Source organism: Rhinolophus sinicus, chromosome 10 (assembly GCF_057876585.1).
Source record: "Rhinolophus sinicus isolate RSI-liver-muscle chromosome 10, RSI-T2T, whole genome shotgun sequence".
Lineage (NCBI taxonomy): Eukaryota > Metazoa > Chordata > Mammalia > Chiroptera > Rhinolophidae > Rhinolophus > Rhinolophus sinicus.
The window spans coordinates 14,640,633-14,667,811 of NC_142510.1; the positions used below are offsets into that span (position 1 = coordinate 14,640,633).

Genomic DNA, 27,179 nt, shown 5'->3' on the forward strand with positions numbered 1-27,179 from the left:
TGGCTGCACCTACCAGTTCTGACAACGTCTGGGACTGGGTGCACCCTTCTTCCTCCCACTAACAGTCATGGAGCAAGGTCCACTTGCCAGGCACGGAAAGGGGCGGGGTCTGGAGGGGGTACGCGGGTTGGCACAGAGTTGAACAAACCCAAAGGCCTAGCCCTCTCAGCTCTGGGTTTTACTCGACAGCGTCCTGCCTGGGCCCGGGCCTCTCACCCCTCCTTCTGCCTTTGCCAGGAGGCTCGGACAGTGCCTCCCTGCCCACCGTCCACCGGCCGCGGGATGAAGCCTCGGCCTTTATCTTGCACATTATCCACGTCCCAGGCACCGCTGAACTCCACCTTCCTAGACCCGGAATGCGAGCGGTCGCACTGGCCGCCCCGGCCTCCCTCCGCTTCTTCCAACGAGCCTCCGCGTCTTTGCGTCGGCTGTTCCCTCTGTCGGCGCGCCCTTCCTCTGGGCGACGCTTCCCCTTATGCATCTTGTCTTCTACTCTGCCTTTTGATCCCGGTGGGTGCTGGCCGCTCTGCCCCGCCTTATCCACCCCGCCAAGTTCCGCCAGCGCAGAAGCCACGTTTACACGGTCACTCCGCACAAACCGCAGGAACCCATCCCCACACCGGCCCGGCCCGCTGAGCCGCCTCCGCCCTAGGGGTCCCCACGGCCGGCCGCCAGAGGCCGCAGCGCCTGCGAACCCCTCCTCTGCCACCAACCGGCTGCCCAGGGCGCGAAGCAAACCGGTAGGAGGTTCGGCGCCCACACTCCGGCCAGGCCCGCCGCGAGCCCAGTGCGCACGCGCAAGGCAAGGAGCGGGCCTCGTTAACCCCCTCGGTCCCGGCCCGTGAGCTGCCCACACGGCGCGAACTCCTGGCCCCAGCAAGCAGCTAATTTGCCGGCCCCATGAGGCGCGCAGCCCCAAGCATCCCTCCAGAGAAGGACACGGAGTAAGAGCCCCTTACACCGCTCGCCACAAACGCCCACGGCCCTTAACACCACGCGCTCCGCCCATTGGCTAAGGCGCACTACGTCATCGCTGCGCGCCGAGCGGCGGCGTCTTCCCGCTCCCTACTCCTGACGTCAGAGCGGCGCCGGCTTCAGCGGCCAAGAAGAGCGGGAGGAGGTCTCGGCGGCGGGAAGATGTAAGTGTGGGAATCCAACCCCATCCGAGCTTCGGGGGGGCGCCTGCCGGGCTCGGTGGGGTGCATCGTGGATCCGACGCGCTCCCCGGCCCCGCGGTGAGGACAGTGGCCTGGTGGCGCAGCTCGGGGTCCAAGAAGAAAGAGTGTGGCCCGGGGTGGGCGGAGTGGGAGGTACCGAGGCCGCGGCCCGGAAGTGGTCGGGGCCGCGGCGGGCGGAAGGGCGCCCTCGCTTCGTCCGCTCTGCGGAGGTTCGAGTTAGGCCCGCGGGACTCGGAGCTGCCGGGAGCGCGGCCTCAGCCCTCACGGCCCTCTCGCCGGGCTGGAGACCCAGGCCCGCAACGCTGGGCCCTGCCCTGGAAGCGCTCGCGGCCCGGCGCCTGGACTGGGGAGTTGTGAGTGAACGCGGACGGGGTTGGCTAGGTCGCGTGCGGGGCCCGTGCCGTTGGGTGCGAAGTTGCTTAGTGGGGTGACCTGGAAGACCGGCTGATCCTCCCTTCGGGGCTATTAATTCAAACATTCACTCCACCAACGTTTACCGGGCTCCTGTATGCCGTTCTCGGTGCTAGTCCTTGGAGATAACAGCCCCTGAAATCATGGAGCTCAGAAGGGAACATACGGGACAGTGAAAATCAATTTTGAAGAGACGTGGCTTTTTCTCTGATTTTTTTTTTTTTTTTTTGCATGAATTGTGCCTAAAACATACTTTTAAATGGGGAAGGTGCTCTGAAGCTTTGAGCTGAAACGCCATTTGCTCGAGATTTAACTAATTGTTCTCTCCTCTCTCTGGCTGTTGGACGCGCACCTTTCCGGAGGATGTGCTGTTACCTGAACTTGTGTGAACAGAAACCTTCAACCTTTGCTTTCTAGCATTCGGCCACGTCCAGCAAAGCATTCGTTTACTCGGTGGTTCTTAATTTTTTTGTGTGTTTAAGAATAACTGGTAGTGCTTGTTTTCACAAAGTACATTGGGACAGATCTTTAGGACCGGGGTGGGGCCTGGAATCTGCGCTCTAGGTCAGCGCTGTTCAGGAAGGTAGCCATTGGCCACATATGGCTTATCAAGCACTTGAAATACACCTAACCCAAATTGAGGTGTTTAAAAGACTTGGGGGGGGGGTAAATATTTTGTTTTTTATACTAACTACATGTTGAAAAGATAATATTTGGAGTATAGTGTGTTAAATTCATTAACATCACTGTTAACTGATGTTTTTTGTAATGTGGCTACTAGAAGATTTTAGGACACGTTTGAAGCTTGCACTGTTGGACGGTGCTGCTCAGGGGATCCCAATGGGCGCCACCCCTGTTGAGTATTTAGAGATATGTGACTTTGGAGACAAGGGTTTATGTGGGAAAGAGCCTCCAATTGTGGAGAAATGGCCCTTTCTTCTAACGTTAGCAAACATTTACAGAGCCTTAACTAGGTGCCAAGTCTTTTTCATGCGTTGATTAATGTTCTTTAACTATGAGATGTAGGAGCTGTAATTGTCACCATAATACTGGTGAGAAATAGAGGCTCAGAAAGGTTAAGTGGCTTATCCAAGGTCACACAGTAAAGCTGACTCAGGCAGGCTGACTCCAGACTCAGAACCACTAAATTATACTTACCGATTGTCCAAGGATGCTAACCTCATCTGGTGTAGTCAGCTTGGTGTGTATAGTAACTTATTGTTTTAAGGCAAAACACGTTAAAGATTTTACAGCCCTGGAAAAGAAGAGCAAGGGTGGCATTCTCTTCTCTTCCACTCAATTTGATTGTCCAAAGCCAGACACTCTTTGTTGAGTTGGAATATTATTCAGCATTTTGGGCACCCCTACACACACAGAAACAGAATCCCAACTTCTGTGCAGTGTCCCGGTTACTTAGAGGCTATGGAAAAAGGTGGGAGGGAAGTAGGTAAGACTAACATTCTGAAATCTTTGCTTACAACTTAAGCAAAGTGTACCAGACCTCACTGGGATTATGGAGGCAGCACCCAGGAAAATATAGGGCACATGACGAATTCATAGTTCTTAAGTAACCTTACTAATGACCCTTTATTGAGCACATCCTGCAGTCCGGCACTTTGCTAAACCCTGACGTGTGGTATCTCATCCAATTCCAATGTCTACTTTTTTCCCTCTGACACTTATTTTTGAAAGAATGTAAACATACTGAAAAGTTGAAAGACTTGCACCATGAATGCTCACACGACCACCACCTGGATTCTGGGTCACATTTCTGCCATATTTGTTATCTCCTGTGTGTAGTCCCATGCATCAATCTTATTTTATCTTATTCTTTGCATTTCAAAGTAAATTGCAGGGTGTGGTATACTTCCCCCACAACATTTTCATGTGCATGTCATTTGACTGAAGTTTAATTTAATATTTACAATGACTACTTTTTAATGTTTTGTTTCACTGATTTTTAAATGTTCGCATGGGACATTTTATCTGTTTGCATTTGGGTAATAAATGTTTTGATGCTGGTCGTCACTTTTGAATTGTTTTTTTGCTTCTGTCATCTTATATCCAAAGTATTCTACAAGGAAATTTACAACAATATGAGATCTAATCCTGTCAAGGAAAGCCACACTCATTTAGGTTTTTTCCCTCTGTTCTGCATGCAAATGTGCTATAGTATTTCCAAGGGGCTATAGAGGGATCACCAAACTTAGGAGTGAAAAACGGGTATTGTGCCACCTATAAAATAACCGTTACCATCTTTTCCTTCACAAAAAGACAAGCTGAGGTGATGGTTCTACTCGGTGTCCTGCGGGGGGTGGGATCCTCCCTGAGGAAATGAAGGTCCCCGCATGTTCCTGGCTTTGGGTGCTTGCTGTTTCCTGCCGCCGTCTCCTATGCTGAGCGTTTGACTGCAAAGTAGACATGTTGCCTTGCCAACTCGTTCACTCTATAAATCCTTTTATCTTATTAGGCTGCACTTTGGCGTAAATTGCAATCGATTAGGGATCGTTTCTCAGACTCAAGTTAGAAGTGAGAGTTCAGATCAGTGAGGCCACCATTGCTGCTTTGAACACCTCAGAAGGGGAGAATGGATTTATCAGGAGTGAAAAAGAAGAGCTTGCTAGGAGTCAAAGAAAATAATAAAAAGTCCAGCACTAGGTAATCCTTCCGTGAGATTTTTCTAGTGCTACTTTGGGGGTGCTTGTGGCTAGGGACCCTCAGAAAGGGGAAGATTGGAAATGCTTTGCATTCGATAGTGAAAGTGTCCTAAGCCACAGATCATTTTGCTCTGATGGCCTGGGGTCTCTGTAGCTCCGTGGATCCCCTCGTATGGGTTGTGCGGTTGTTTCTGGGTTCGGTCAAAGGGGCATGCGATCTCACCCTCTTCCTCACCATCCAGGGCTCCGTCTCCTACCAAACGCAAGGACCGCTCTGATGAGAAGTCCAAGGACCGCTCTAAAGATAAAGGGGCCACCAAGGAGTCGAGCGAGAAGGACCGTGGCAGGGATAAAACTCGCAAGAGGCGCAGCGCTTCGAGTGGGAGCAGCAGCACCAGGTCGGGCTGGCGGGGGTGTTAAGAGGCCTGTCCCTTGTCCCTCCCGAAGGGCACAGAGAGTGCTCTGTCTGCTTAATTATTTATGAAGAAAACACTCATTGCTAATCAGGAATCTGATTATCGCCAACCGGTTTGAGCTTTGCTCTCATTGGATATAGACGATGGTGGTTTGATGTTTTTCTTTCCTTGAGATGTTGAGGAATAGGACATCTTAGGGTATATTTTTTCCTCGAGTACTTTTTAGTCAGTTGTGATTGGCCTGCCCTAGCCCAGAACTTGTTTTTCCTTCTGTTAAAAACCGGTCTGAGTTAGTCGGTCAGTAGTCACCTTCCAAGCTGAGCATGGCTCTGGCTCGCCAGGCTCCTGCTTTACTTCCCAGTAGGCAAGGCTTGTGTCGGTAGGAAGCAGCTGGTTCTTCCTGTCTTGTCCCTGCACAATGTGAAGGCTGTTTTCTGTCCCTACCTAGGGCTATGGCTTGGGGGTGGGGGGCGTGTTTTCCCTATTGGGGAAAGCAGTGCGGCCTGGAAATATGGTGACATTGGTTCCCTTCGGGAGCACGGGCAGACTTGTCTGCTGTGATGACATCCTGCCCCCGCCCGCTGTTGGCCGTGACCCCCTCCATCTCACCTCAGGTCTCGCTCCAGCTCTACCTCCAGCTCGGGCTCCAGCACCAGCACCGGCTCGAGCAGTGGCTCCAGCTCCTCGTCGGCATCCAGCCGGTCGGGAAGTTCCAGCACCTCGCGCAGCTCCAGCTCCAGCAGCTCCTCCGGTTCCCCGAGCCCTTCTCGGCGCAGACATGACAACAGGCGGCGTTCCCGTTCCAAGTGAGCTTCCCTCCAGCACCATTTCTCACCACCACATGGGAATTACCTGAATTTAAGTTGACAAATGGGGGCTATAAAGTTATCGCAGTTACTATGAAAGGAGAGCCGAATAGAGTCTTTCTGGCTTCCTTCTAGAAAACTGTCATACTAGCAGTTAATGTCCCTGCTAAAAAAACAAAACTTTGACTTGACAGAAATTGATTGTTTCTGGTGTTGTTTTTTCAATCAGATCCAAACCACCCAAAAGAGATGAGAAAGAAAGGAAAAGGCGGAGCCCTTCCCCGAAACCCACCAAAGTACACATCGGGAGGCTGACCAGGAATGTGACCAAGGTGAGGAATCCTGAAGCTATCCAGTGGGGAGGGGGTTCTTTGGCCACTTTTTAGAATGTAGCCTTTCGGGGGGCTGGTGTGATGGCACAGGATTCAAGTAAGGCACTGATGGATTTCTTTGAGTGGAATACATGTGTGTTGAAAAGTATCTCCAAATGTCAAGGTTGTAGTCGTTACGTGGTGAATTTTCTCTGATCCTTACACAAGTGATTGGTGCTTGAGTGTTAGTGACCCTTCTTTCCCTCTAGGATCACATCATGGAGATATTCTCCACCTATGGGAAGATTAAAATGATTGACATGCCTGTAGAAAGGATGCACCCCCATCTATCGAAAGGCTATGCGTACGTGGAGTTCGAGAATCCAGATGAAGCTGAGAAGGCGCTGAAGCACATGGATGGAGGTGGGTGGCCCTGCCAGCACTCCCTGAACTCCCTTCCCTGTCCCCTCCACGAGCAGCTACCCATCACACGCAGGGATCCTCAGAACCGGTTAACAAACCTGGCTGCACATCATAATCTCCCTGGAGCGCTTTCAGGATTTTGATTCTTACTCAGTGGGTGTGTGTTTACCAAAAACACGTTTTATGGAACATTAGTCTTGCAAAAAAATTCAGCAAATATGACTATATTAGCATTTTAAGAATTTTTCAATCTGTTAAAAGCCTAAGGATCAAATGAAGGTTTTTGGTGGTTTTTTTTTTTTACAAAGAATATATTGTGAATATAATGGAGCATTTGGCTTTTATATGGGAATGTTCCTTTAATCTTCCGAGAGTCATTTTCTGTTTTCGCCAACAATAACATTTTAGGATTATTTAGCTGAATTCACAAATTTTACCCATTTCCCAAAAGTTTGTATCTTTTTTTTTTTTTAATTGGGGAAGGGGAACAGGACTTTATTGGGGAACAGTGTGTACTTCCAGGACTTTTTCCAAGTCAAGTTGTTGTCCTTTCAATCGTAGTTGTGGAGGGCGCATTTCAGCTCCAGGTCCAGTTGCCGTTGTTAGTTGCAGGGGGCGCAGCCCACCATCCCTTGCGGGAGTCGAACCGGCAACCTTGTGGTTGAGAGGACGCACTCCAACCGAGCCATCCGGGAGCTCAGCGGCAGCTCAGCTCAAGGTGCCATGTTCAATCTTAGTTGCAGGGGGCGGAGCCCACCATCCCTTGCGGGACTCAAGGAGTCGAACTGGCAACCTTGTGCTTGAGAGCCCACTGGCCCATGTGGGAATCGAACCGGCAGCCTTTGGTGTTAGGAGCACGGAGCTCCAACTGCCTGAGCCACCGGGCCGGCTCCAAAAGCTTGTATCTTTCCTGTTTTATGACGACGTTTGTATCCGTTTTATATTGGGCAGAATGGTTTTAACAACATTTGGACACTTGTGAATAGTTTCAGATGGTCAGTGCTCATTTTGTCTTCAAGTCAGCATTTTAAGGACCGTAGAATTTGTCTCTGCCCTGTTTGCTGCTGCTACAATCCAGGCAGGACTGAGAGCCAGCACTGCCCACAGCACTGTGGGCTGCCAGGCCGAGTGGGGAGGTGACTCAGCATTCTAGAACCTTGGCGTCCTCGGAGGCCCCATTATACACTTAATAGCTGGAGTTTTTTTTGAATAATTGCCCTTGAGCTTTGGTGGAGTTTGGATACTAGGAAACTTTCCTTCGTGTTTAGCTAACCCTATTTCAGTCTACTTAAATTCCTCTGCAATGTTTTAGGGGATTCAGAATAAACTGCAGTCCATCACTGCACTCATCAGCTCTTGGCTTTGTGAATCACTCCTTCATTTTACAGATTGTCAGTCGTGTATTTGACAGTCTGAGCATTTGCTAAAAATTCAGGAGACTTGAACATTTCCACGGTGTGTGGTTATAAACATTCCACGTTTTCTTAAGATTCTCATGGACTTTTGTGTGTGTCCCCATATTGCACCATAATCCCCAGAAGGAAAGTGGAAGGGCTTGTTCTTTACTGCCAGCTGAGCAAAAGGTGAATGTGTCTGTTGTTTTATAATCAGTGCCGTGAAATCCCTACCTGGGCTGGCTTTGGCAGTGAGCCAGGGCCAGCTTAGGCTGCAGTTACTTAAGTTAAGCCTTTTAAGTCTGTTCTGAATACAAGTCTTCATGCCTGAGTTATCCCCTCGATTCCTTTGACGTTGCTTTAGAGGTAGGAGCTGAGACGATAAAAGAGCTCCCACCCTTTGGGGGCGCACAGGGGCTGTGCATGGTCCCCTGAGCAGTCCCTGGACTCATTGGTGTGTGCTTCCCTGGGGTTCCTAAACTTAAACACAAACTTACTGTCTCCTGAACCTCATTTCATTTTGTCCCCCAGCTTCCAAGTCTTCCTCCTGAGCCCCACTTCTCAGGAGAGCAGAGTTCATCCAAAACCTGGTGCTAATATATCCCGCCCCCCACCCCACCCCGCGCTCTCCCTCCAATACATCTAGTTCTGGTGATTTTACCTCTCAGTTATAGTTATCCTTTGAGTTCTTGGGTTTCACCCCATCTCAGTCCTCATGAAACCCCCTAACGGGTCTCCCCTCTTCTCTTGCCTACCCCCTTTCCCATTGTTCTCGAGAAGGAAGCTCAAGTGCTTATACCACATTCCAGCTCAGGGCCAGGGCACAGCCCCTCCCCTCACCTAGCAATTCCAGCATGTTCTTTGGGTGTCAGTTTGAATGCTATTTTCTCTGGGTAACTGTCCCAATGAATCAAGGTTGAATCCTCAGTTAGGTTCCATGCCCCCTTGTAGCTTTCTTGATGAAACTTTCAATAATAGTAATTATGTGGTTATTTCTGTGGTGAGCTGAGTTTGTCCTTGTTCCCGGAGCCCATGTCTGTCTTGCTTTCTATCTGGCCTACGTCTGACATGGTGGCCTGGCCCTAGGGGAGGTGATTCTTAGGTATTTTTTGACTTGATTCTTTTTTCAACAGGACAAATTGATGGCCAGGAAATCACTGCCACCGCCGTGCTGGCCCCCTGGCCTAGGCCGCCCCCCAGGAGATTCAGCCCTCCCAGGAGAATGCTTCCACCGCCTCCCATGTGGCGCCGGTCACCCCCACGGATGAGGAGAAGGTGACTCGATTTGGGGTGTCAGGACTAACTGGGTCCAGTTTGAGTTTGTTTTGTTTACAACACAATGCGACGATGATCATTTTGGCGCCTTACTGAGCGCCACGAGCAGGCGTGCACACCCACCACCGCCTTGACGGGAGTGGGAAGGTAGTGTTGGCGTGGGTGGCCTTCGAAATTGATCGTGTTCATTGCAGCTGGGGATAAGAGAAGGGCAACTGCTGGAGTGAGGGCCAGGCAGAAGGTGCAGCCCTGCAGGTCGTACCAGTACCATTTCCTTCCCGAGGGGCTCCGTGTCAGTGCCATGCAAAGGGAGCTGTCCTCACTGTAGAACCGCGAAACTACAGAATTATTCCTAAAAGAAGACAGCTTTAGTGAACACAATGGGATACACAGATGATGGGTTACACAATTGTACACTTGAAACCTACGTGATTTTACTAACCATTGTCACCCAATGAATTTTAGTTAAAGAAGAAGACAGCTTTCCCCCTGCAGTCCGAAATGCGAAGCTGCTCCCATGGCATTGGCTTCGGTGTCTGATGTGGTTTTTCCTCTTCCCACAGGTCACGCTCCCCGAGGCGCAGGTCCCCTGTGCGCCGGCGATCCCGCTCCCCTGGCCGCCGCCGACACAGGAGCCGCTCCAGCTCCAATTCCTCACGATAGGCAGGCCACCGAAGCTCTGCCCCCTGTAACTTATATCCCATCCCACTCAGTTCTGTCACTTTTCTAGCCGAAGGAGGGTCAGTAGGAAAGAAATCCTCAGTCAGGCAGACTTCAAAGGCAGCGTTTAGACATTTCCTCCGAAGGCCAAGTTCGGCTGTAGAAGTGTTGGTTTGGGCTTGTGCCTATAAAAATGCCTTCCTCTTACCTGGCTAGAAAGCTCCACGTTTCCAGTCTCTGAATCAGTTCAGTGCTGAGGCCAGTAGGGACGAGCAGGGTGGTGGCAGGGTGGCCCCAGCCTGGGGACACATTTTTCCATTCCACAGGTGACCTGGGGCCAGTCTGGTGGCCTGTGCGATCCTTCAGGAAAGGGCGTGCTTTCATGTAGCTGCCATTCCTGTCAGCCTGGCCCTGCTCCCCTGCTTGAGTCCTTCTGGCCTCTAGGATCAAACCCTCCATGTTAGTTACCACTCATGGTTCTGTTTTTACAAGTACTTGTGCGCCCAAGCCCCGTGTCTCCTTCCTCTGAAATTGGTGAGCAAGTTGAGAATTTGTTCCACAGGGTCACCACAGACCCTCCCCCACCCCACACCCCATGGCTGTTACTCATGGTGGTCTTTCAGGTTACCTTGGCAACATGTACATTGCTTTTTTGGCTTTTATTGTACAGTCAGTACTATAAATTTTCTGTTGAGTTTTTTTGTAACTTTGTAGCATTTTAGACAATGTGTTTGTACTTGATTGTGTAGAGTGAAAGGATTGTGTTGAATAAATTTAGGATTAGAATGCAGAGTGAATGTTGGGTTCACCGCCTCCTTCCTGTCCTTTGGCCCCAAAGTTTGCTTCAGTCGTGAGGGAATTAAAAACATGGCTGCCTAAGAGCTGAAATTTGGTTTCATTTCCAAAGTCACGCTCAAAATCTTTCAACTGAGGAAACACTAGTCAGTGTACCCGAGTGTTGGGTTCCTCCTGCGGGTAACAAATACATGTTTTATCACCTTTATATTCCTAGGCGCTTCAAATTCTGCCTGATCAGAAACACATCTCATTTGCTGCTACTATGTTAATTACAGAAGAAAAATATTTTTCCTCAAAAATTGGTTTGTGCCACAAGGAAGAATTGGAAACACTTAAGTTTAAAGAACAAACGTTTTGAATCGCCTGACACTGTGCTTGACCCTTACTATGCCCAGTGTTCAAACTGAATGGTCAGAACAAGACCATCTGTGCTGCCCATGCCTGCCCTTCATTCCCTCTGCCTGGGTGGGTGGCCACCTTCATTTGTTGCTTGATTATCGTCAGTGTTTGTCTGATGCAAGATAAAGCAAATACAAACACCCACTGTTTTCCCTTCCCTTTCTTGTGGAAGAAGTGGCACTAGTCCCGCCGGTAGTGAGTGCCTGCTGTGCTTGCCAAGCGTGCTGCCAGGCTTCGGGGGAAGGTGGGTCCTGTTCCGAGGTCTGACACAGTTCGCGAACTCCTAGAAAAAGTGCTTCACATCTCACTGCTGAAGATCACTACGGTCACCTAAGTACTCCCCTTGGGAAGCTATGCACTGACACCAGCACCTAGTCTACCCTTCAAAGCAATTTTGAAACTCTCTGGAATGGCCATCAGATCCATTACCCTTGATGTCCTGAATGTCATCAAAATGTCTTCAGTATTTCCTTTATCTTCGGGTAAAGAAAGAAGTCATTTTGGGTCAGATCAGGTGAGTAAGGAGGGTGTTCCAATACAGTTACTTGTTTACTGGCTAGAAACCCTCAAAGACAGTGCTATATGAGCTGGTGCGTTGTGATGCAAGAGCTTCGGGACCATATTTGCACACCTTTCTCATGCCAACATTTTCAGTTAAGATGTTCCTGTGTATTGATGTTTACTTGGTCTGCTATGCTCACAGACAGCTGACGATTTTGGCACACAATTCGACGGATTTTTGCAATGTTTCCATCAGTTCTGCTTGGTCTTATTTTATAATATAAGACCTGGTCTTTAATTTTTGCTCCAAAAGATACATTAGAGCTGATTGCCCAGCTAGGTCTTATTTTCGGGGCAATGGTACTGCCCCCCCCCCCCCAACCTCTTCATCCGTGGTGTGCTTTCTCCCCTCAGAACATTTTGTACACTGCTGTTTTCTTCATGGCATTATCCCCATAAACTTGGACAAGTATCTCCCTGATTTCATTTCCACTCTTGCCAAATTTAACAAATTTAATATTTGTTTGTTGCTCTAATTGAAGCTCAGACATTCTCAAGACGGCACACAAAAACACACAACAATAGGGGTCGCCGGTTAGCGCTGTTAGAGCGTAAGCTCTTAACAAGATTTCCGGCTTGAACCCCACATGGGCCAGTGTGAGCTGTGCCCTCCACAACTAGATTGAAACAACTACTTAACTTGGAGCTGATGGGTCCTGGAAAAACACTCAACAATAATGAACACCACTCAGCAAGACCACTATATGTCCACACAGCTGTGAGACACTGATATAACAAGGTTATAAAACCTTACGGAGCTATTTTTGTACAGTGCTGCCAATGTAAGTGCACGCTGGCAAGTTCGCGAACTTGTCAGACCTCCATCACTTGGCTACGCTGCCCACCCAACCCTGTGGATAGGGTTTCCAGACGGGAATTCCCACCCATTCTCAGGAATTTTTTTCACTTTCCCATTCCCAAATCCCGAGGAAAGTTGGGGAAATCGGGAAAATCATCTCCTTGAACCCAGTAATACCCACAATGGGAAATGTACTACTCACAATGTATCTCTTAGACATTTTTCCTATTTATTGCTAGGGTTTCCGGGTGGGAATTCCTGCCCGTTCTCAGGAAATTTTTTTGCTTTTCCGTTCCCGAATCCCGAGAAAAGTTGGTCGGGAAATCGGGAAAATCGACTCCTTGAACCCAGTTGGTTGGTAGTATCGGCCGTCACTTTGGGAAACGATTCATCGTGAACAGAAAACAGTTTATATCGGGATTCAGGAATGGGAAAGCGAAAAAAATTCCTGAAAACGGGCCGGAATTCCCGCCTGGAAACCCTACCTGTGGCTAAACTACCAGTCCTGATTCCCTGTCCCACCACAGGCAGGAGGCGGAGCTCACACCAGGCAGCCCCGGGCTCCCGTCAACCCCGTGTAGCATGCTCTTCAGTAGCCGCATTTCTCCAGGGGTGGCAGAGTTTTAGAAACAGCCCTGGAGTGATCTTGCCGGGTCTCCCAAGTCCCTTTTTACCCCTTAAACTCACAACCCTCTCTGGGACTTGTGCTCCGTGACGTCTGTGGCTTAAGTGCAGTCACTCCCAGTTTCAACACTCCTGCCTGATTGGGGAAGCATGCCAGCCTCCCATCGGTGCAGCCGTGGTTGGAAGGGGCGCGGGTCGTGTACTGTGGGGCTTGGGGGGAAGGGCGAGGCCTGGACAGGCGGCCCACGCAGCCCTGGCAACCCCTGCGCAGCCCCAGTGCCCTGCTCTGTGAGGCCCTTTGCAACTGATTAGGCTGGACGGGTCGGCCGAAGCCTCCAGCAGGAGCATCCGGAGACCCTGAGTTCCGAGGACTTAAGCTCCGGCTGTGGCGGTGGGGGCGTGGCCTACACGGAGCTGAGGCCGGCATTCGCCTCGCCCCACCCCGAGCCAGGACATCCCGGCGCTGTGACCCCGATCGGCTCCGCTCAAGATGGCGCTGACGGCGGTGATACGCGTCCCTTCGCGCGCACTGCTCCGCCCGTGTGCGTGACCTCCGGCGGGTGGGCCAACTCGGGGTCGGGGGTGGCAGGTCGGGTCGGCGAGAGGAAGCGGGCTAACGGGCTTGGCTGCGGTTCGCAGGGGCCCGCCTCCGGGATGCAGCCCTCGGGTGGATAGAGCCGGCGGGCGGCGGCGGCGTCGAGGTCAGCGCGCAGCGCTTCGGGAGCCAGAAGGTCGTGGTGGAGCCTGACCCGGCCGCAGGTAAGCGCTCCCGGGGTCCTGGAGCCCCGGAGCCCGGGCCGGCCGCACGCCGTGCCTCACCCGCTCCGTGCGTTGGCCGATGGTGCGGGCGCCTGGCGGGCCATAGTTACCCAACGTCCTGAGCGTTTTTCCTGCCAGTGCTCACTGCCAAGGGGTGAGAAAGGTGAAACCGAATAATGCAATGCGGTGCTGGCCACAGCGTGCTCCGTATGCGGTGCGTTGTATTATTCTCCCCCAGCTCCAAGCCCCGAACTGGAATCCAGACTCATGAAAGCCATTGAAATTTATAAAGGCCGCAAGAAAAAGCCCAATTTTAAAATCAGTTCCTTTTGAGTTTAAGGGTCATCAATCACGGTGGTTTAAATGGTTTCTCCCCCCCCCCCAGTTCATTATGAAGATAAAAATATTTCTGGTTTTTAAAGTTTGGGGGAAGTGCTCCTTTATATAAGCTATTCAATTGAAAGTATTTTAGAATAAAATATTTTAATTTTTCTTACTACTCCCACGTGGGGCAGAACCCAGCAGGTATTTTCTAATTACAGCCCAGAACCACAAGTGGAATCTCGCCTTCACACCACCACCACCCATCAGAACACCTCTTAAAACTCCAAAGGAAATAGAAAAAGTAGAAAAGCCCCTTTTGAAAGAGAAACCTATCCTTTCTCTACCAGAGAGCACTCCAGAGCTGGATCCTGAGAAGGCTTGGGGTCAGGAGACGGGCAAAGTTTCAGATTTTAGGACGTTCTGCCATCTAAGCCTCAGCCTTGCAAGATGGAGGCCCTGGTGTGGTTGGGGGAAGCCATCCCCCTTGTTGGGACTGAGGGATTGTGATGGTGCCACTAAATCTTCTATTTTTGAGATTTGGATGTCTGGTATACTTCAAATTAATAAGTGTAATTTAGCTTGGGACTTTTTGAAAGCTTTCTTTTCTTTACCTCTTAACGGTTCTGCTTCCTATATATTTACTATGCAGTTTCAATGTTTCTATTTACTTTGGCCCTGTGATTTGGAAGAGGTTTTGCATCTGTATGGGATCCACTCTCCTGGCTCCAATTTAAATCTACATAACATATGCAAAGGTTGCGATAATCCTCTTGACCGCACCTTCTCCCACCCCCAACTACAGGAAAACAGAAAACTTGAAACTAAAACAAGATTTGATGTAGTAGCTTCCAGCAGACTCTGCCCAGCCGACTCTCCTCTTACTTTAATAAATCTTCTATAGTTCTGTCTGATTCGTGAATTCTTTCACGGCCCGCGAGAGAGCAGACACAACCTTCCTCTACCCCCAAACACGTACATACAGGTGCCACTGTTGCCCACACCTGGAACAGTATCAGGGCACCGTGTACCTTGGTTCAGTTCTTTTCTTTAGCTCCTCACTGGGTTGGGGCTGCCTGAACCTGGTGATGAGGGGCTGACCCTCGGGGTAGGCCCAACTCTAAGTCCAACAAAAACCTGGATTTCTGAAAGGAGCATGTCTGTGGCACATTGGAATAGATTTCAAAAAGTGCAAAAACACATTTAAAAGTATTGGAATGGATGGTGGTGATGGCTGTACAACATTGTGAATATACTTAACGCCACTGGATCGTATACTTAAAAATGGTTTAAATGGTAAACAACTTTATCTAAACAAGGAAAAAAGTACTGATTTTTTACCAAAGTGCTTTCACACCCCACCACGGAAGAACTTCCTAGATTCATTGGCTTAACATGGTAGAAAGTCAAGTTTCAGGTCAGAAAGCCAGGTCTGGTTCTGTCGTCACTGCCAGACCGTTAGCTTTCAGGCATCTTGAAGCTTGGGTGAAGTAATAGAGTAAAAGTACTTTAAAAATGTTTTCATTTAAGTGCTGTTACTGAAGCTGATTTTCGATTCCATTTAACAGTCCATTCAAGTAACATTATTTAGTGCCTCCCCTGTGCCAGGGGTGTTGTTACTTACCTTGTGATGTCCAAGGTCATCCAAATTCCTCTTGGTTAACTCATGTTCGCCTTTGGCCTATTACCTTTCCCCCAGTGTCCGCTATGCTGACCCACCAGGTTCTGCAAAAATCCAGGGTCAGCTTCAGAAACTTTTTTCCGAACCAAGTTTGGGGAGCTTGCTTCTGAAAGTCCTAATCGCTTCTTGTAGGTACATGTACATATCTGTAGGCAGTTAATACTTCCTCATAAAGGCCTCAGAAGAGCCCGTTGCCTTCAGGACTTAGTTCTTTCTCCTAGAGAGCGTTTTATGTTGACTACGGAAATTTACAAGGTCCTGACCAGGGAAATGGCCCTAAAATAAACAGTGGCATTTATGAAGCCCAGGGTCTGTCCTTGGGCCAGGAAGTGAGAACAGATGGCCCCAGCCAGCCCAGGCCAGCAGCTGCACTGTCTACAAGGGCAGGCCCTGTCCCTCCTGCTTTCCCTGCAGCTGGCGGAATGAATGAATACAAGACATATGACCCCCAATATTTTCCGCCTCTATCCTTAAATAAGCGTGAACCAGAGCGCCTCACTGTATGCCTTCTTGCACATCTAGTTCTCAGAGTTGGCTCACTCCTCAAGAAACAAAGGGCATTTCCTACTCCCACCAGGACGGAGGATTTGCATCTGGGAGAAAAAGATCAACAAAAATGTGTACATGAATGTCCAAAGCAGCATCCTTCACAATAGCCGAGAGATGGAACCAACCCGTGTCCATCAGCGTAGGAATGGATAGACAGAATGCAGTATACAATGGACTATTACTCGGCCTTAAGGAATGAGGCACGGGTACATGCTACAGCATGGGGGAACTTTGAAAACAAGTGAAAGAAGCCAGACACAAAAGGTCACATGATTCCATTTATATGAAACGTCCACAATAGGCAAGTCCATAGCAACAGAAAGATGAGTGGTTGCCAGGAGCTGGAGCAGGGGGAGTGGTGGTGGTGAGTACAGGAATTCCTTTTGGGGTGATGGAAATGTTCAGGAACTGGAGAGTGGTTGCACGCACAACATTGTGAATGTACTTAGTGGACAAATTGTTCGCTTTTCAATGGTTGATTTATGTTATGTGAATCTCACCTCAATTAAAAAAAAAACCCCAAACCAGGTAACTTTCCTCGGCCGGATTGAGGGTGCGGGATGACGGGGGTGCTTTTCCAGTGCTGGGTGTGAGCTTTCTCTTCATTTCCACACTAGGGGTCGCTGTGATGAAGTTAAAGAACCCCCCAGTGAACAGTCTCAGCCTAGAGTTGCTGACGGAGTTGGTCATCAGCCTGGAGAAACTGGAAAATGACAAGACCGTCCGAGGCGTTGTGTTAACTTCAGTAGGTGCTCGTTAGATCCCCAGGGCCCCAAGTTCTCTGATCAAAGTGCAAACCTGTTACTAGATCAAAGTCCATCTGCACGGCACGTCTTGAGGAATAACCAGGCGCAGGTGCCCAGGAGAGGCTTTCAGGGATTATGGTGCTGGGCAGGTGACAGGTTTGCAGGGACAACCTTGAGCCCACACTGATTCGTGGAAGGGAGACCCTGCTCAAACTTGGCAGTGGATTCCTGGGGTGCCCTCCCTGGGCGCCCCCGTAACAATGCTCGTCCAGAAAGCCATGCTCTCCATTCCTCTTTGGGCAGGTCTTAGAGTTCAGTTCTCAGAGGGCAAACTATTTCCTTCAGAATCCTCGAGGGGACCCTCATCATTGTCCCCACGAGCCAGCAAACAAGTCTGTGGGAGCAATGTCATTGTTGAGGCCTGGGAGGGGCAAGAAGCTTTGTCTTCTGGGCCCAGGCTGGCGGGGCTAGGAGTGACCCTGAGAGGAAAAGGTCGATGAGAAGGGGGCCAGGTGGTCCTCAGAACCTGGGCTGGTTTTAACACCCAGACCCGCAGAACTGGGGACCTCCGGTGTCCTGCGTCCCTCCAGTGGGCATCAGGCCCACCTGCTCTGCCAGGCGCCATGGGTGCCAAGAGAGAACTCAGATGAGACCCAGGCAGGGAGGTGTGGACCCAACATAACAGTCCACTTGTTGGGTTGGGATCACCTTTTAAGTTAGAAGGAGGCACAGACAGCATGAGTGTCCCCCAAAGCTAAGTGCCACCACGTTACAGAGACCAGTGGGGACACTCTGCTGTCAGTAAAAGGGCAGGAAGCAGATGGCCGCAGCCTCTTTCAGCCAAGGTTTGGAGCTTTCACTGTGGGTGTGCACCTGCTTTCTTATCCCTCAGGTTGTCCGGGAGGTGGGCTGGTATTGCAGCTCTGAAGAGCCTGCTGCCTCTAGCGGGGGGAACTATCACTGTACCAAAGACAGGGACCCGGGGCTGGGCGTGATGCAGATGTGTGTATCCGGTGGGTCCTGTGAAACGGGTGGAAGTGTTCTGGAACTGGAGAGTGGTTGCACAACACTGTGAATGTACTTAGTGGACATAAATTGTTCACTTTGTACTGAGTGTATGTAGCACGAGGCCCACCCAGTGGGTCCCCATTAGATGAGTGTGGAATGACAGCATTTTAGTGTCCTGTGGTCACTGTCACAAAGTACACAAACGGGGTGGCTGAAAACCACAGAAATGTGTTCCCTCACAGTTCTGGAGGCCACAAGGTTTAATCAAGGCATTGGCAGGGCTAATTCCTTGTGGAGGTGTAGGGGAGAATCCTCTTTGGCCTCTTCCAGATACGTCTGCCCTGTATTTCTGTGTCCAAATTTCCCTCTCCTTAGAAGGATTCCAGTCGTGGGATTTAAGGCCCCTCCACCCCCACTCCAACATGACTTCACCTTTTTTTTTGCCCCCACCCCCCAGTTTCTAAGCCATTTTTCTCGGTCTAGTTGTAGGACACAGCTCCCTGGCCCATTCTGGTATTAGGAGCCTTGCGCTCCCCCTGGCTGAGGCAATCGGTTGCCGGTCATTGGTCGGCTGCTCACAGGGACTCACAGCAGCTCACGCCGGCTGCTGGCCAGTGTGGCCACTGGCTGCTCACAGTAACACACGTTAGCCCGTGGCAGCACACAGCAGCTCACACTGACCTCCGGCTATTCACGGCAGCCCAACTCTAGAGAGAGCCGTTGTTCACAGTCTTAGCTGTAGAGGGCACAGCTCACTGGCCCATGTAGGAATCGAACCGGTGGCCTTTGGCTTTAGGAGCACGGTGCTCGACGGTGCTCCAACCACCTGAGCCACCGGGCCACCCTCTTTCTTCTTGATAACATCTTGCAAAGACCCTATTTCTGAATAAGGTCACATTTACAGGTCCTGGGGGTGAGGATTGGATCTTGTCTTTTTCAGGGACACGATTTGGCCCACTACAGACGTGTTGCTAAGTCACAGAAACAGGCCGCCCCACACCCTTTCTAATCTGTCTGACAGAGGCTGTCCCCACTTAGGATCACGTGGCTTATTCTCTCTCATCCAGAATAGAACCCTTTGCCTTCGATTTCCTAAATTGCTAGCAATGTGGGCGAGTGCTGTTAAGCTGCCCGGCGTCTGTGCTGATAAAGTACTGGATTCATGGGGGCAGGGGACCAGGAGCTCGCTGTAGGAAGAGGACAAGGAAAACGGCAAAAAAGCGGGCTGTAAACTCCAGTCGTGTCCTTAAAGCAAGAGCAGCTCTGTCCCTGCTGCCATCTCTCCCCCAAACCAGGGGCTGGTTCCCAGGTCCCTGTATCTGGCCCACGAGGGACAGTGAACTTGGTGTAATAATTGTGCATCTTTCCATCTCTGGTCTTTTTAAGTTACAGGAGTAGAGCACGTCCCGTGGAAACGAGGTCAGCCTCCAAGTAGTGCCCACACACAAGCACGTATGTGTACGAGAAAAAAGGGCTTCGACTCCGACACCTTCCACTGCCGCTTGATTCTGTCACTTAGTATAAGGATGTAGAGGACGTGGAGTGTGACTGTCCCATACTTTATTTTTCTGCCTGCTCCTCACGGACAGTGGGTGGTGGTTCTCACAAGCAGCATATGGTAGCCATTATCACTTCTTGTCAGATCGTGCCAGCCTGTGCTGGCCCAGCCCCCAGCCGTGGGAGTTTCTCCGTTGCTCAGAGGTGCTGGGACCGCCACGTGGGAGCCCCAGGGATGGGTGTTTCCACATGAAGGCTGCTAAATCATCCCTCCCCCGTCTGCGTTCTTGGCCAACAGTCCTTTGAGTGCCCAGAACTTGGTGCCCGCTGCTGGAAAGTGCCATTGTGCTGGCAGCCCTTTACTCCTGCCTGTTGTTCCTCTTCTGTCTGTTTGCCGCCCCTCCCTTCCTTGGCAGCTGTGTCAGGACCTGGGGCATCCGTTTGCACAGCACACACATGCTCATTCCCCAGGCTTCTGTCTCACGTCCCAGGCCAGGGCAGAGGTCTGGCTTCTTGATGGTCATTGCTCCTTCCTTCCCTGGCCTCGTTCAGCCAGCAGCACCTCCCGGTCTGCACCAGTCGGCAGCTTGCTTGGCCTTTGGGGATAAGTCAACATGTGCCCCCAACAGACTGTCCGGAGTCCTCCACACGCCTCTGACTTTCTCTGCCTGGGCTGTTACACACACATGTGCTCAGAGCACGGTGCCTTCGTGTCCCTGAGGGAGCGCCCGACCCTATCTGCTTCTGCCTTTGCCAGTTTGAACTCGGGAGGGGAAGAATATGCCAGGACGTAGGAAACAAGTCCGAGAGAGATTGAGGCTGAGTCCCTGGAGCCCCAGCTCTGGGCTGGGGTGACCTCAGCCCTGCTGCCCCCTGAGCACCTGAGGGCGCATTGCCCTGGGAGGTGGACTCATGGCGCCCTGGCTCCCTCACTCACCTAGGACTGCCCCGGGATCTTCTCAGCCGGCCTGGACCTGACAGAAATGTGCGGGAGGAACCCCGCGCACTACGCTGAGTACTGGAAGGCCGTGCAGGAGATGTGGCTGCGGCTGTACCTGTCCAACCTGGTGCTGGTGGCCGCCATCAATGTGAGTGTCCCCACTCCCGAGTGGCCACACAGAATGGGGTGGGATTGGGGGGATGTGGCCCTGCTCTTGGAAAGCCCTCAGTGGGGGAGGGGGCTTTGGGGAGACCCTCAGACGAGCACAGGTAAGCATGCTATTACACACCAGCATGACTTGGTGACAGGTGGGGTCACCTTGGTCCCTGGGATGGGAGCAGGACCCGAGGGCTATACAGGAGCAAGTGGGGGATTGGATCCACATTTTGGAAACATCACTTTGGCCTCACCTGCAGAAGGCAGGGGCAGGCCGCTAAGCTACGGCTTGGGAACCAGTGTGCCCCGAAGAGATGTGGCGATAACCCAAGTAAGGTGCAAGGAGGACCTGAGCTTGCTGGAGGGGAAGGATGCTGAGAGTTAGGAAGACTCCATGGGGTGCAGTGGCAACTGACTGCCCAGCCATCTCTGTTTGGGACAGTGAGGTACATGAGTTGAGGGCAAAGACATCCTACTGGGGATGGCGACAGGCCTATGGGCATGACCTGACGTGACCGCTCTGGCTAAATGCTCATTTGGCATTTTAGCATCCCGACAAAAACTGAAAGGAAAGGCAACTTGTTACCCTGGCTGGTGGGTAAGAAGAGTGGTTTTCTGGCCCAGAGAGAGCTGCTGACCTGCCAGTGTCTGGGGCCTCCAGCTGATGGGCAAGCCTGAGTCCCTTGTGCACACCCAGCCCAGACAGTGTTGGTGCAGCGCCCTGGGGACCGGGGGCACTCCAAGAGCTCACACCCTTTGGCAGGCCGTTCCTCTGGACCCCGGGTCCCCAGCAGCACCCAGAGCCTGGTGGTCTTGCTTCCCCTGCAGGGAGCCTCCCCTGCCGGAGGCTGCCTCATAGCCCTCACCTGCGACTACCGGGTTATGGCCGACAACCCCAAGTACAGCATTGGGCTGAATGAGACCCTGCTGGGCATCGTCGCCCCCTTCTGGTAAGGCCAGGGACTACCCTCACTCCACTTGGCCCTGGGGCTAAGCCTCCAGCCCCGAGTGAGTCGGTGCCTGCATTCCAGGTTCAAAGAGACTCTTGTGAACACCATTGGGCATCGCGCCTCAGAGCGCGCTCTGCAGCTGGGGCTGCTCTTCCCACCGACAGAGGCCCTCCAGGTGGGCATGGTGGACAAAGTGGTGCCCAAGGACCAGGTGCAGAGCACAGCGCTCTCAGTGCTGGCCCAGTGGATGGCCATTCCAGGTGAGGAGCACAGGGAGGGGTGGCAGCTGGGTACTAGTGGGCGAGCAAAGCCTCTTCGCCTCCCCTCTTCCCCGTTCCTCTCCTTCCCCAGCCTGGCACGCCTGCTAAGACCAGCACGAACATGCAAACTGACTTAGTGTCCTGGGGCCACTGTAACAAATTACCACAAGTCGGGTGGGGATGGGGGTGTGCTTAAAACAATAGAAATGCATTCTCACAGTCTAGAGACCAGAAATCCATAGTCAAAGTGTGGGCATGGCTGCGCTCACGCCAAAGGCTCCAGGGGAGGTTCCTTCCTGCCTCCCAGTGTCTGGTGGCTCGTGGCATTCTTTGCCTGTGGCCTCGTCACTGCTGTCTCTGCCTCCATCTTCACATGGCCTTTTCCTTCTTTATCTCAAATCTCCCTCCTTTCTCTTCTAAGGACACTTGTCATTGGCTAAATCCAAGATGATCTCATCTTAATTACATATGCGAAGACTTTACCGAATAAGGCCACATGCACTGGTTCTAGAGGGTGGTTAGGACTTGCACCAATATTTTTTTTGCACGTATCTTTTTGGGGTCCACCATTCAATCCACTACACAGACAGTTGAAAACAGCCTGCATGTCTGTGTATAGAAGTAGGTCTGGTTACATCACCTGTGATAGGGATTGAGAGCCGCAGAATGTCTATAAAGAGCCAGGTCGATTTCCGGCTTTGTGGGTTACACGGTCTCTGCCACAACCATAGCATGAAGGCAGCCACAGAAACTACGTGAACTAACGAGTATGTCAGTGTCCTGATAAAACTGAGTGTCCCTGAAATGTGAATATCGTACCATTTTCACATGTCACAAATGCTACCTTTTAATATTTTTTAACTATAAAAGTGGAAACCATTTTTAGCTCACAGGCTGAGATTGCCAACCCCTGGCTTAAATGACTGAATACTGTGTATCCATTAACTATGTTATAAAAGGATATTTAGTGACATGGAAAATATTCTCAATAACATAGTTGAGGGAAAAGAACAAGTTTGAAAGGCACTTTTCACAGGATCATCTTGTATGTTTTTCAAAGAAATCAGTGGGCGGTGGGGAACAGGTGATTCTCATTTATTCCCTCTACTTACTTGTATCTTCTAAGTTTTCTACCAGAGTTTCTGTTGGAACTCTCTTGGGAAGATTGGGAATGATGCCACTGTCTCAAAGAGTGGGTTTTTATACATGGACCCCATTCTGTTTAGACCATGCTCGGCAGCTGACCAAGAACATGATGCGAAAGCCCGCCACGGACCGCCTGCTGAAACAGCGCGAGGCGGATGTCCAGAACTTTGTCAGTTTCATCTCCAGAGACTCCATCCAGAAGTCGCTGCAGATGTACTTAGAAAAGCTCAAACAAAAGAAAGGTTAAGGGCTGGGCCACCCACACAGGGTCTAGACACATAAGCCCTTCAGGGCTCCTCTGGTCTCAAGGGGTTTTAAACTAGGTGTTTCCCAGCTTGAAAGTCCTTTCAGCTCTTTGTTTTGCTGATCTTCTCAGAAGGCCCTTTTCCTTGTAGCTAGCGTCCTAATGCCCACCACCACCCACCAGTGCCTTTTCTCCCTGGCGGCTGGGCAGGGTGGGGTCGGCGGGCAGTGTCTGGCTTTGGGAATCATGAACTGGCAGGTGGAACCGTGTGGACCTCAGCAGTGTCACCACTGAGTGTCTCCTTTCCTAAAGCAGAATTGTGAATAAAGTCCTCTGGTTGTCCCATCCCTGGTCACTTGGTGGTTTGATTGCTGGAAGCGTAAGGCCAGGCAGCCAGGGTCCCTGATGATACAAGATCCCCCACCCTGAGAAAAGTTCTTTGGCCACGATATTTCACTTAGGTCGGGGGTGGGAGTGTATGACAATTCAGAGAAATCAGGAGACCTTGGAGAGGGACAAAGCAGGCATGCCTTGAGAGGTATTCTATGCTGAGTGTCCTAGATCTTATTTTAGAAAGATTTCGCAAGGAGAACTTGCTCAAACTCAAAACAAAGGCTTTTCCTTCCATATAATTCAGGACAGTTTCCAAATCCTGCCAGAGATAAGATGTTTTGAAAACCAGAAACTTCATCAGACCCATCAGTTGTGTGTACCCCAGCTCTGCTTGTTCCCAACACTCAGGGCTTACCTGGGACAAAGGCCACTGTCCTGTCCCAGCCCAGGGCCCCTGAGGAGGAACTACCCAGGGAAAGACCACACCTGCTGCTACCTAGGAAGAGCTGTGTACTGGGAGATATGCGAGTTCTGTGGGCAGGGCCTTAACCTGACTTCCCTGGCCGTGCTGGACAGTGCAGGACCTATGATGCAGACCAGTGCCTGAGGGTTCCTGCAGGAGGGACATCCAGCTAGGAGGTTAGCCTTGGACCTGAACACTGTCCCTATGGGTGTGAGTGCTGAGCCCCACTGCACTCAGTACAAGTTCTTGGAAGCATGTTCAGTGGTTTGGAGGCGGCAGTTCCCAGCAAGATGTGAAACTGACGGGCCAGGCTGTGCCTCTCCCCTAAGGGACCCGCCAGACTGCAGGACGGGTTTGTGCTGCAGAAGGGCTGAGTCCTGAGAAAGGATGGAGGCCTTCGAGCCAACTTGTGTGTGTTCCTGGCCGAGCGTTCGCGCACATTTATTGAGCACAGCTGCGCCCAGCACTCTGGGGTGCTCCTCACACCCCTGTGAGGTAGGTGGTGGTAGCCCATTTTACAGATGGGGAAACAGGCTCAGTGATCCCGTAACGTGTCCATGGCCACTTGTCCAGGCCCAGCTGACCCTGCTCTGCGGCCTTGCTGGGGGTTGGCCTGCCATCCTGAAGAAGCCCTGTGAGGCTCTACCTCATGGCCAGTCTGCAGGCAGTGTGCTCTCGCCAGGCCTCCGGCCTGTCAGTGGACCTTGAGGGTCACCTCCACAGGAAAATGGTCACTTATGGCAAGGGCCTGGAAGGAGACGGGTGAACCTCAGAGGTCTGCTGGGCAGCCTGTCCTCCCTTAGGCTCCACCTCAGAACAGCGCTGCCCCCCATCCCGGCTCCAGGATGGAGCCCACTGGGTTTCTACAAACCACTGCATCTGGGGGACCAGACAAGTGAGGCCTGGACTGTCCACCCCTGCTGCTGCCTGCTGGTGGAGTGAGGACAAACTTGGGATCCCCACCTCAAGAGACAAAGGGCATCCTATCCTACCATCCCAGACTTGTTCCATTCAGCCAGAAAGCCTCTAGGAGCCTTTTCTAGAAAGTAGTGCAGGGAGGGCAGGGCCAGATTCACTGAGGCTGGGCCTGGCCCTGGGCAGCAAGGAGCTGGCTCCGTCCGCCTACCTGCGCAAGGCAGCTTCGGACCCCCATCCCCACCGGGTTCAGCATTCACCTGAGTCTGGTCCAGGCCGAATTCCTCCTGGAAGTCGTGCACAGCAGCCGACTCGGGCTTCAGGCTCCTGCGCAGGTGGGCTCCGCAGACAACGATGCGGTCGTAGGCGCAGTCCGAGTTGCCCACCGTGGTGTCGGCGCTGTCCGGGATCAGCCACTTGAAGACCTCGCTGCTGCGCAGGCGGATGGACGCCCAGTCCTGCTCCCGCACGTAGCTGCAGTCCGCGTTGAAGTCACCCAGGAACAATATGTCCTGCAGGCAACCAGGGTTTGAGCCCGTCTGGCGGAGCCCAGGACTCTGTGGCTGCCCCAGGGCGCGCTTCCGGGGACCCGGGGCTGGGCCGGGCGTGGGGCTTACGTTGGTGCCCCACTTGTCAATCACGTCCAGGTACACGTCGTAGAGAGCGTCGATCTCGGCTACTGCATGGTGCGGCGCCGCGTGCAGCGGGACAAGCACAAACTCCTTGGCAGCTGCGGGAGGGGGTGGGTGTCAGAGGCAGGGCAGAGCCTGCGGGGGCGGGGCCCGCGGGGGGCGGGGCCTCACCGGAGCCGGGGGCTGAGAATTTGACTACGAAAGGTTCGCGGCTGAAGGAGTCCTCCCGGTCCGGGTACTGGTATGTGTCCACGACCGATACCGAGTCCTTCCTGGAGGCAGAAGACGGGTGGGCGCGCTGAGCCGGTCACCTCCTGCCCTGCGCGCCGCGTCCCCGCCCCTCACCTGTAGACGAACAGGTACATTTCCTTGTACTGGTCCCGCCCCAGGGGCTCGCTGCTCACGAAGCTGTACTTGTGCCTAGACACGCTGAGGAGATACGGGCCAGGCCCTGGGTCAAGGCACCGCGCCGAGGCCTGGCATGCCGGCCGGAGCTTGCGACGCTGGACCCTGCCCATCACACCTGTTGATCTGCTCCAAAAGCGCCGATACGGCGCTCAGGTCCGGGTCTCGCACCTCCTGCACGAGCATGATGTCATAGCCAGCCAGGATCTGGGAAGGGGACAGCAGTGGGGGTGTCACACGCGGCGGATTCGCCCGCAGAGCCCAGCTGCAGCCCCGCCCCAGGTCCCCGACTTCACTTGCGTGATGACGTCGCCGCAGGCAGGGTCCGACACTTTGCTGTCGCCGAAGCTCTGGATGTTGAAGGCTCCAATGCGCAGCGCTGCTGCCCCGGCGGCTCCCAGCGCCCACAGCGTGGCCAGTAGGGCCCGCGGCCCGCCCATTGTGAGGAGCCGGCGGGCTGGAAGGGACAGATACCGCTCGCGTTAGCGCGGACCTGGAGTCAAAAACACCCAGCCACTTCTCCCTGGGGCGGGGGTCGCGCAGGGTCTATGGCCCAATGCTGGCTGGCACCAAGGCGCAACGTTCCCTGTGCTCTAGGTCTTCCTAGGGTGCTGTGCTGGGCTCACCACCATTCTCTTATTCCGTGGGAAAACTGAAGCCCAAATAGAGGGACCCCATTACCATCCATCCCCTGGCTCTGCCCAGCTCCCAGACTCACCTGAGATATGGTTGGGGTGGAATCAGAGGCTTAGGATCTGGGTCCAGATAGGGCTCCGAGGTCCAGGCTGGAAGTGTCCGTGGCACAGGACAGACTGCAAGAACTTGGTCAGACAACAGCTCTGGTGCCTGGGCATGGGCGGGTATTTGAGGCCTTGACCAGGGAGGGGCTGGACTCTTCTGGGTCCCACCCCCTCTATGGAGTTGAATGCCAGAACTTCTGGCTCTCATTCCCATGGAGACCCCCCCCCCCAGGCCAAGGTGACAAGGGATCCACCCTGAGCCTGCTCTGGGCCCCCAAGCCTGTCAGAACCAGGCCTCAGAAGCCCCTGCCAACATCCCAAGAGCTGTGTCACAACTGGGGGAGAGGGCCAGCCAAACCCATGATCCAGGCCTTGTTCTTGTCCCCACCCCCACCCCCAGAAACTAGGTCACCCAGAATCTCTCTCCCGGAGCTACATCTGCTCTGGGGATGCAGGCAGCACAATTAGGAAAGAACAGCCCCATTCTTGTCCCCGTGTCTCCTGCTGCTTCTCCTACTTGTCATCAGAGGCTCCTGGCCCCCCAGCCTCAGTGCCCTACCCCAGGGCACTTTGGTGGGCCTCAGGAAGCTGGGGCCACAGCTCCCGGTGGGCAGGGCAGCAGCAGGAGGCCGCCTGTCCACATGCCAGTGACACCCACACACCGCCAAGCTGCCGCCAGCCTCATCGGGTGCACTGGGCGGGCGGCCAGGCACGAGTCCAGA

At 52.5% G+C, this 27,179-nt stretch overlaps 3 protein-coding genes across 11 annotated transcripts; 2 read left to right on the forward strand and 1 right to left on the reverse strand.

Annotated features, from left to right (window-relative positions):
- The first annotated feature begins 983 nt into the window (after nucleotides 1-983).
- RNPS1 (RNA binding protein with serine rich domain 1) lies at nucleotides 984-10,328 on the forward strand. 7 transcript variants are annotated; one of them, XM_019713143.3, is made up of 8 exons: nucleotides 984-1,139; nucleotides 4,060-4,247; nucleotides 4,489-4,644; nucleotides 5,277-5,468; nucleotides 5,698-5,800; nucleotides 6,049-6,202; nucleotides 8,730-8,871; nucleotides 9,435-10,328. In XM_019713143.3, the coding sequence occupies exons 2-8, from the start codon at nucleotides 4,177-4,179 to the stop codon at nucleotides 9,532-9,534; spliced, it is 918 nt and encodes a 305-aa protein (XP_019568702.1). In that variant the 5' UTR covers nucleotides 984-1,139; nucleotides 4,060-4,176; the 3' UTR covers nucleotides 9,535-10,328. The 7 variants fall into 7 exon arrangements, with proteins under 7 accessions (XP_019568702.1, XP_019568711.1, XP_074178933.1 ...); XM_019713152.3 differs by having other exon boundaries at nucleotides 5,289-5,468; XM_074322832.2 differs by having other exon boundaries at nucleotides 1,090-1,235; nucleotides 5,289-5,468.
- Nucleotides 10,329-12,710: 2,382 nt separating this feature from the next.
- On the forward strand, nucleotides 12,711-23,314 carry ECI1 (enoyl-CoA delta isomerase 1). 2 transcript variants are annotated; one of them, XM_019713154.3, is made up of 7 exons: nucleotides 12,711-13,254; nucleotides 13,352-13,471; nucleotides 16,640-16,767; nucleotides 20,215-20,361; nucleotides 21,198-21,319; nucleotides 21,401-21,579; nucleotides 22,806-23,314. In XM_019713154.3, exons 1-7 carry the CDS (start codon nucleotides 13,203-13,205, stop codon nucleotides 22,970-22,972), a joined length of 915 nt encoding a protein of 304 aa, XP_019568713.2. In that variant the 5' UTR covers nucleotides 12,711-13,202; the 3' UTR covers nucleotides 22,973-23,314. The 2 variants fall into 2 exon arrangements, with proteins under 2 accessions (XP_019568713.2, XP_074178934.2); XM_074322833.2 differs by lacking the exon at nucleotides 21,198-21,319 and having other exon boundaries at nucleotides 13,009-13,254.
- Nucleotides 23,315-24,172: 858 nt separating this feature from the next.
- On the reverse strand, nucleotides 24,173-27,136 carry DNASE1L2 (deoxyribonuclease 1 like 2). Of its 2 annotated transcripts, XM_019713155.3 has the most exons (8): nucleotides 26,436-26,576; nucleotides 26,014-26,174; nucleotides 25,836-25,924; nucleotides 25,658-25,741; nucleotides 25,484-25,584; nucleotides 25,298-25,410; nucleotides 24,941-25,192; nucleotides 24,173-24,513 (listed from the first exon to the last, which is right to left on the reverse strand). In XM_019713155.3, the coding sequence occupies exons 2-8, from the start codon at nucleotides 26,155-26,157 to the stop codon at nucleotides 24,460-24,462; spliced, it is 837 nt and encodes a 278-aa protein (XP_019568714.2). In that variant the 5' UTR covers nucleotides 26,158-26,174; nucleotides 26,436-26,576; the 3' UTR covers nucleotides 24,173-24,459. The 2 variants fall into 2 exon arrangements, with proteins under 2 accessions (XP_019568714.2, XP_074178928.1); XM_074322827.2 differs by having other exon boundaries at nucleotides 25,836-26,174; nucleotides 26,436-27,136.
- Between the last annotated feature and the right edge of the window lie 43 nt (nucleotides 27,137-27,179).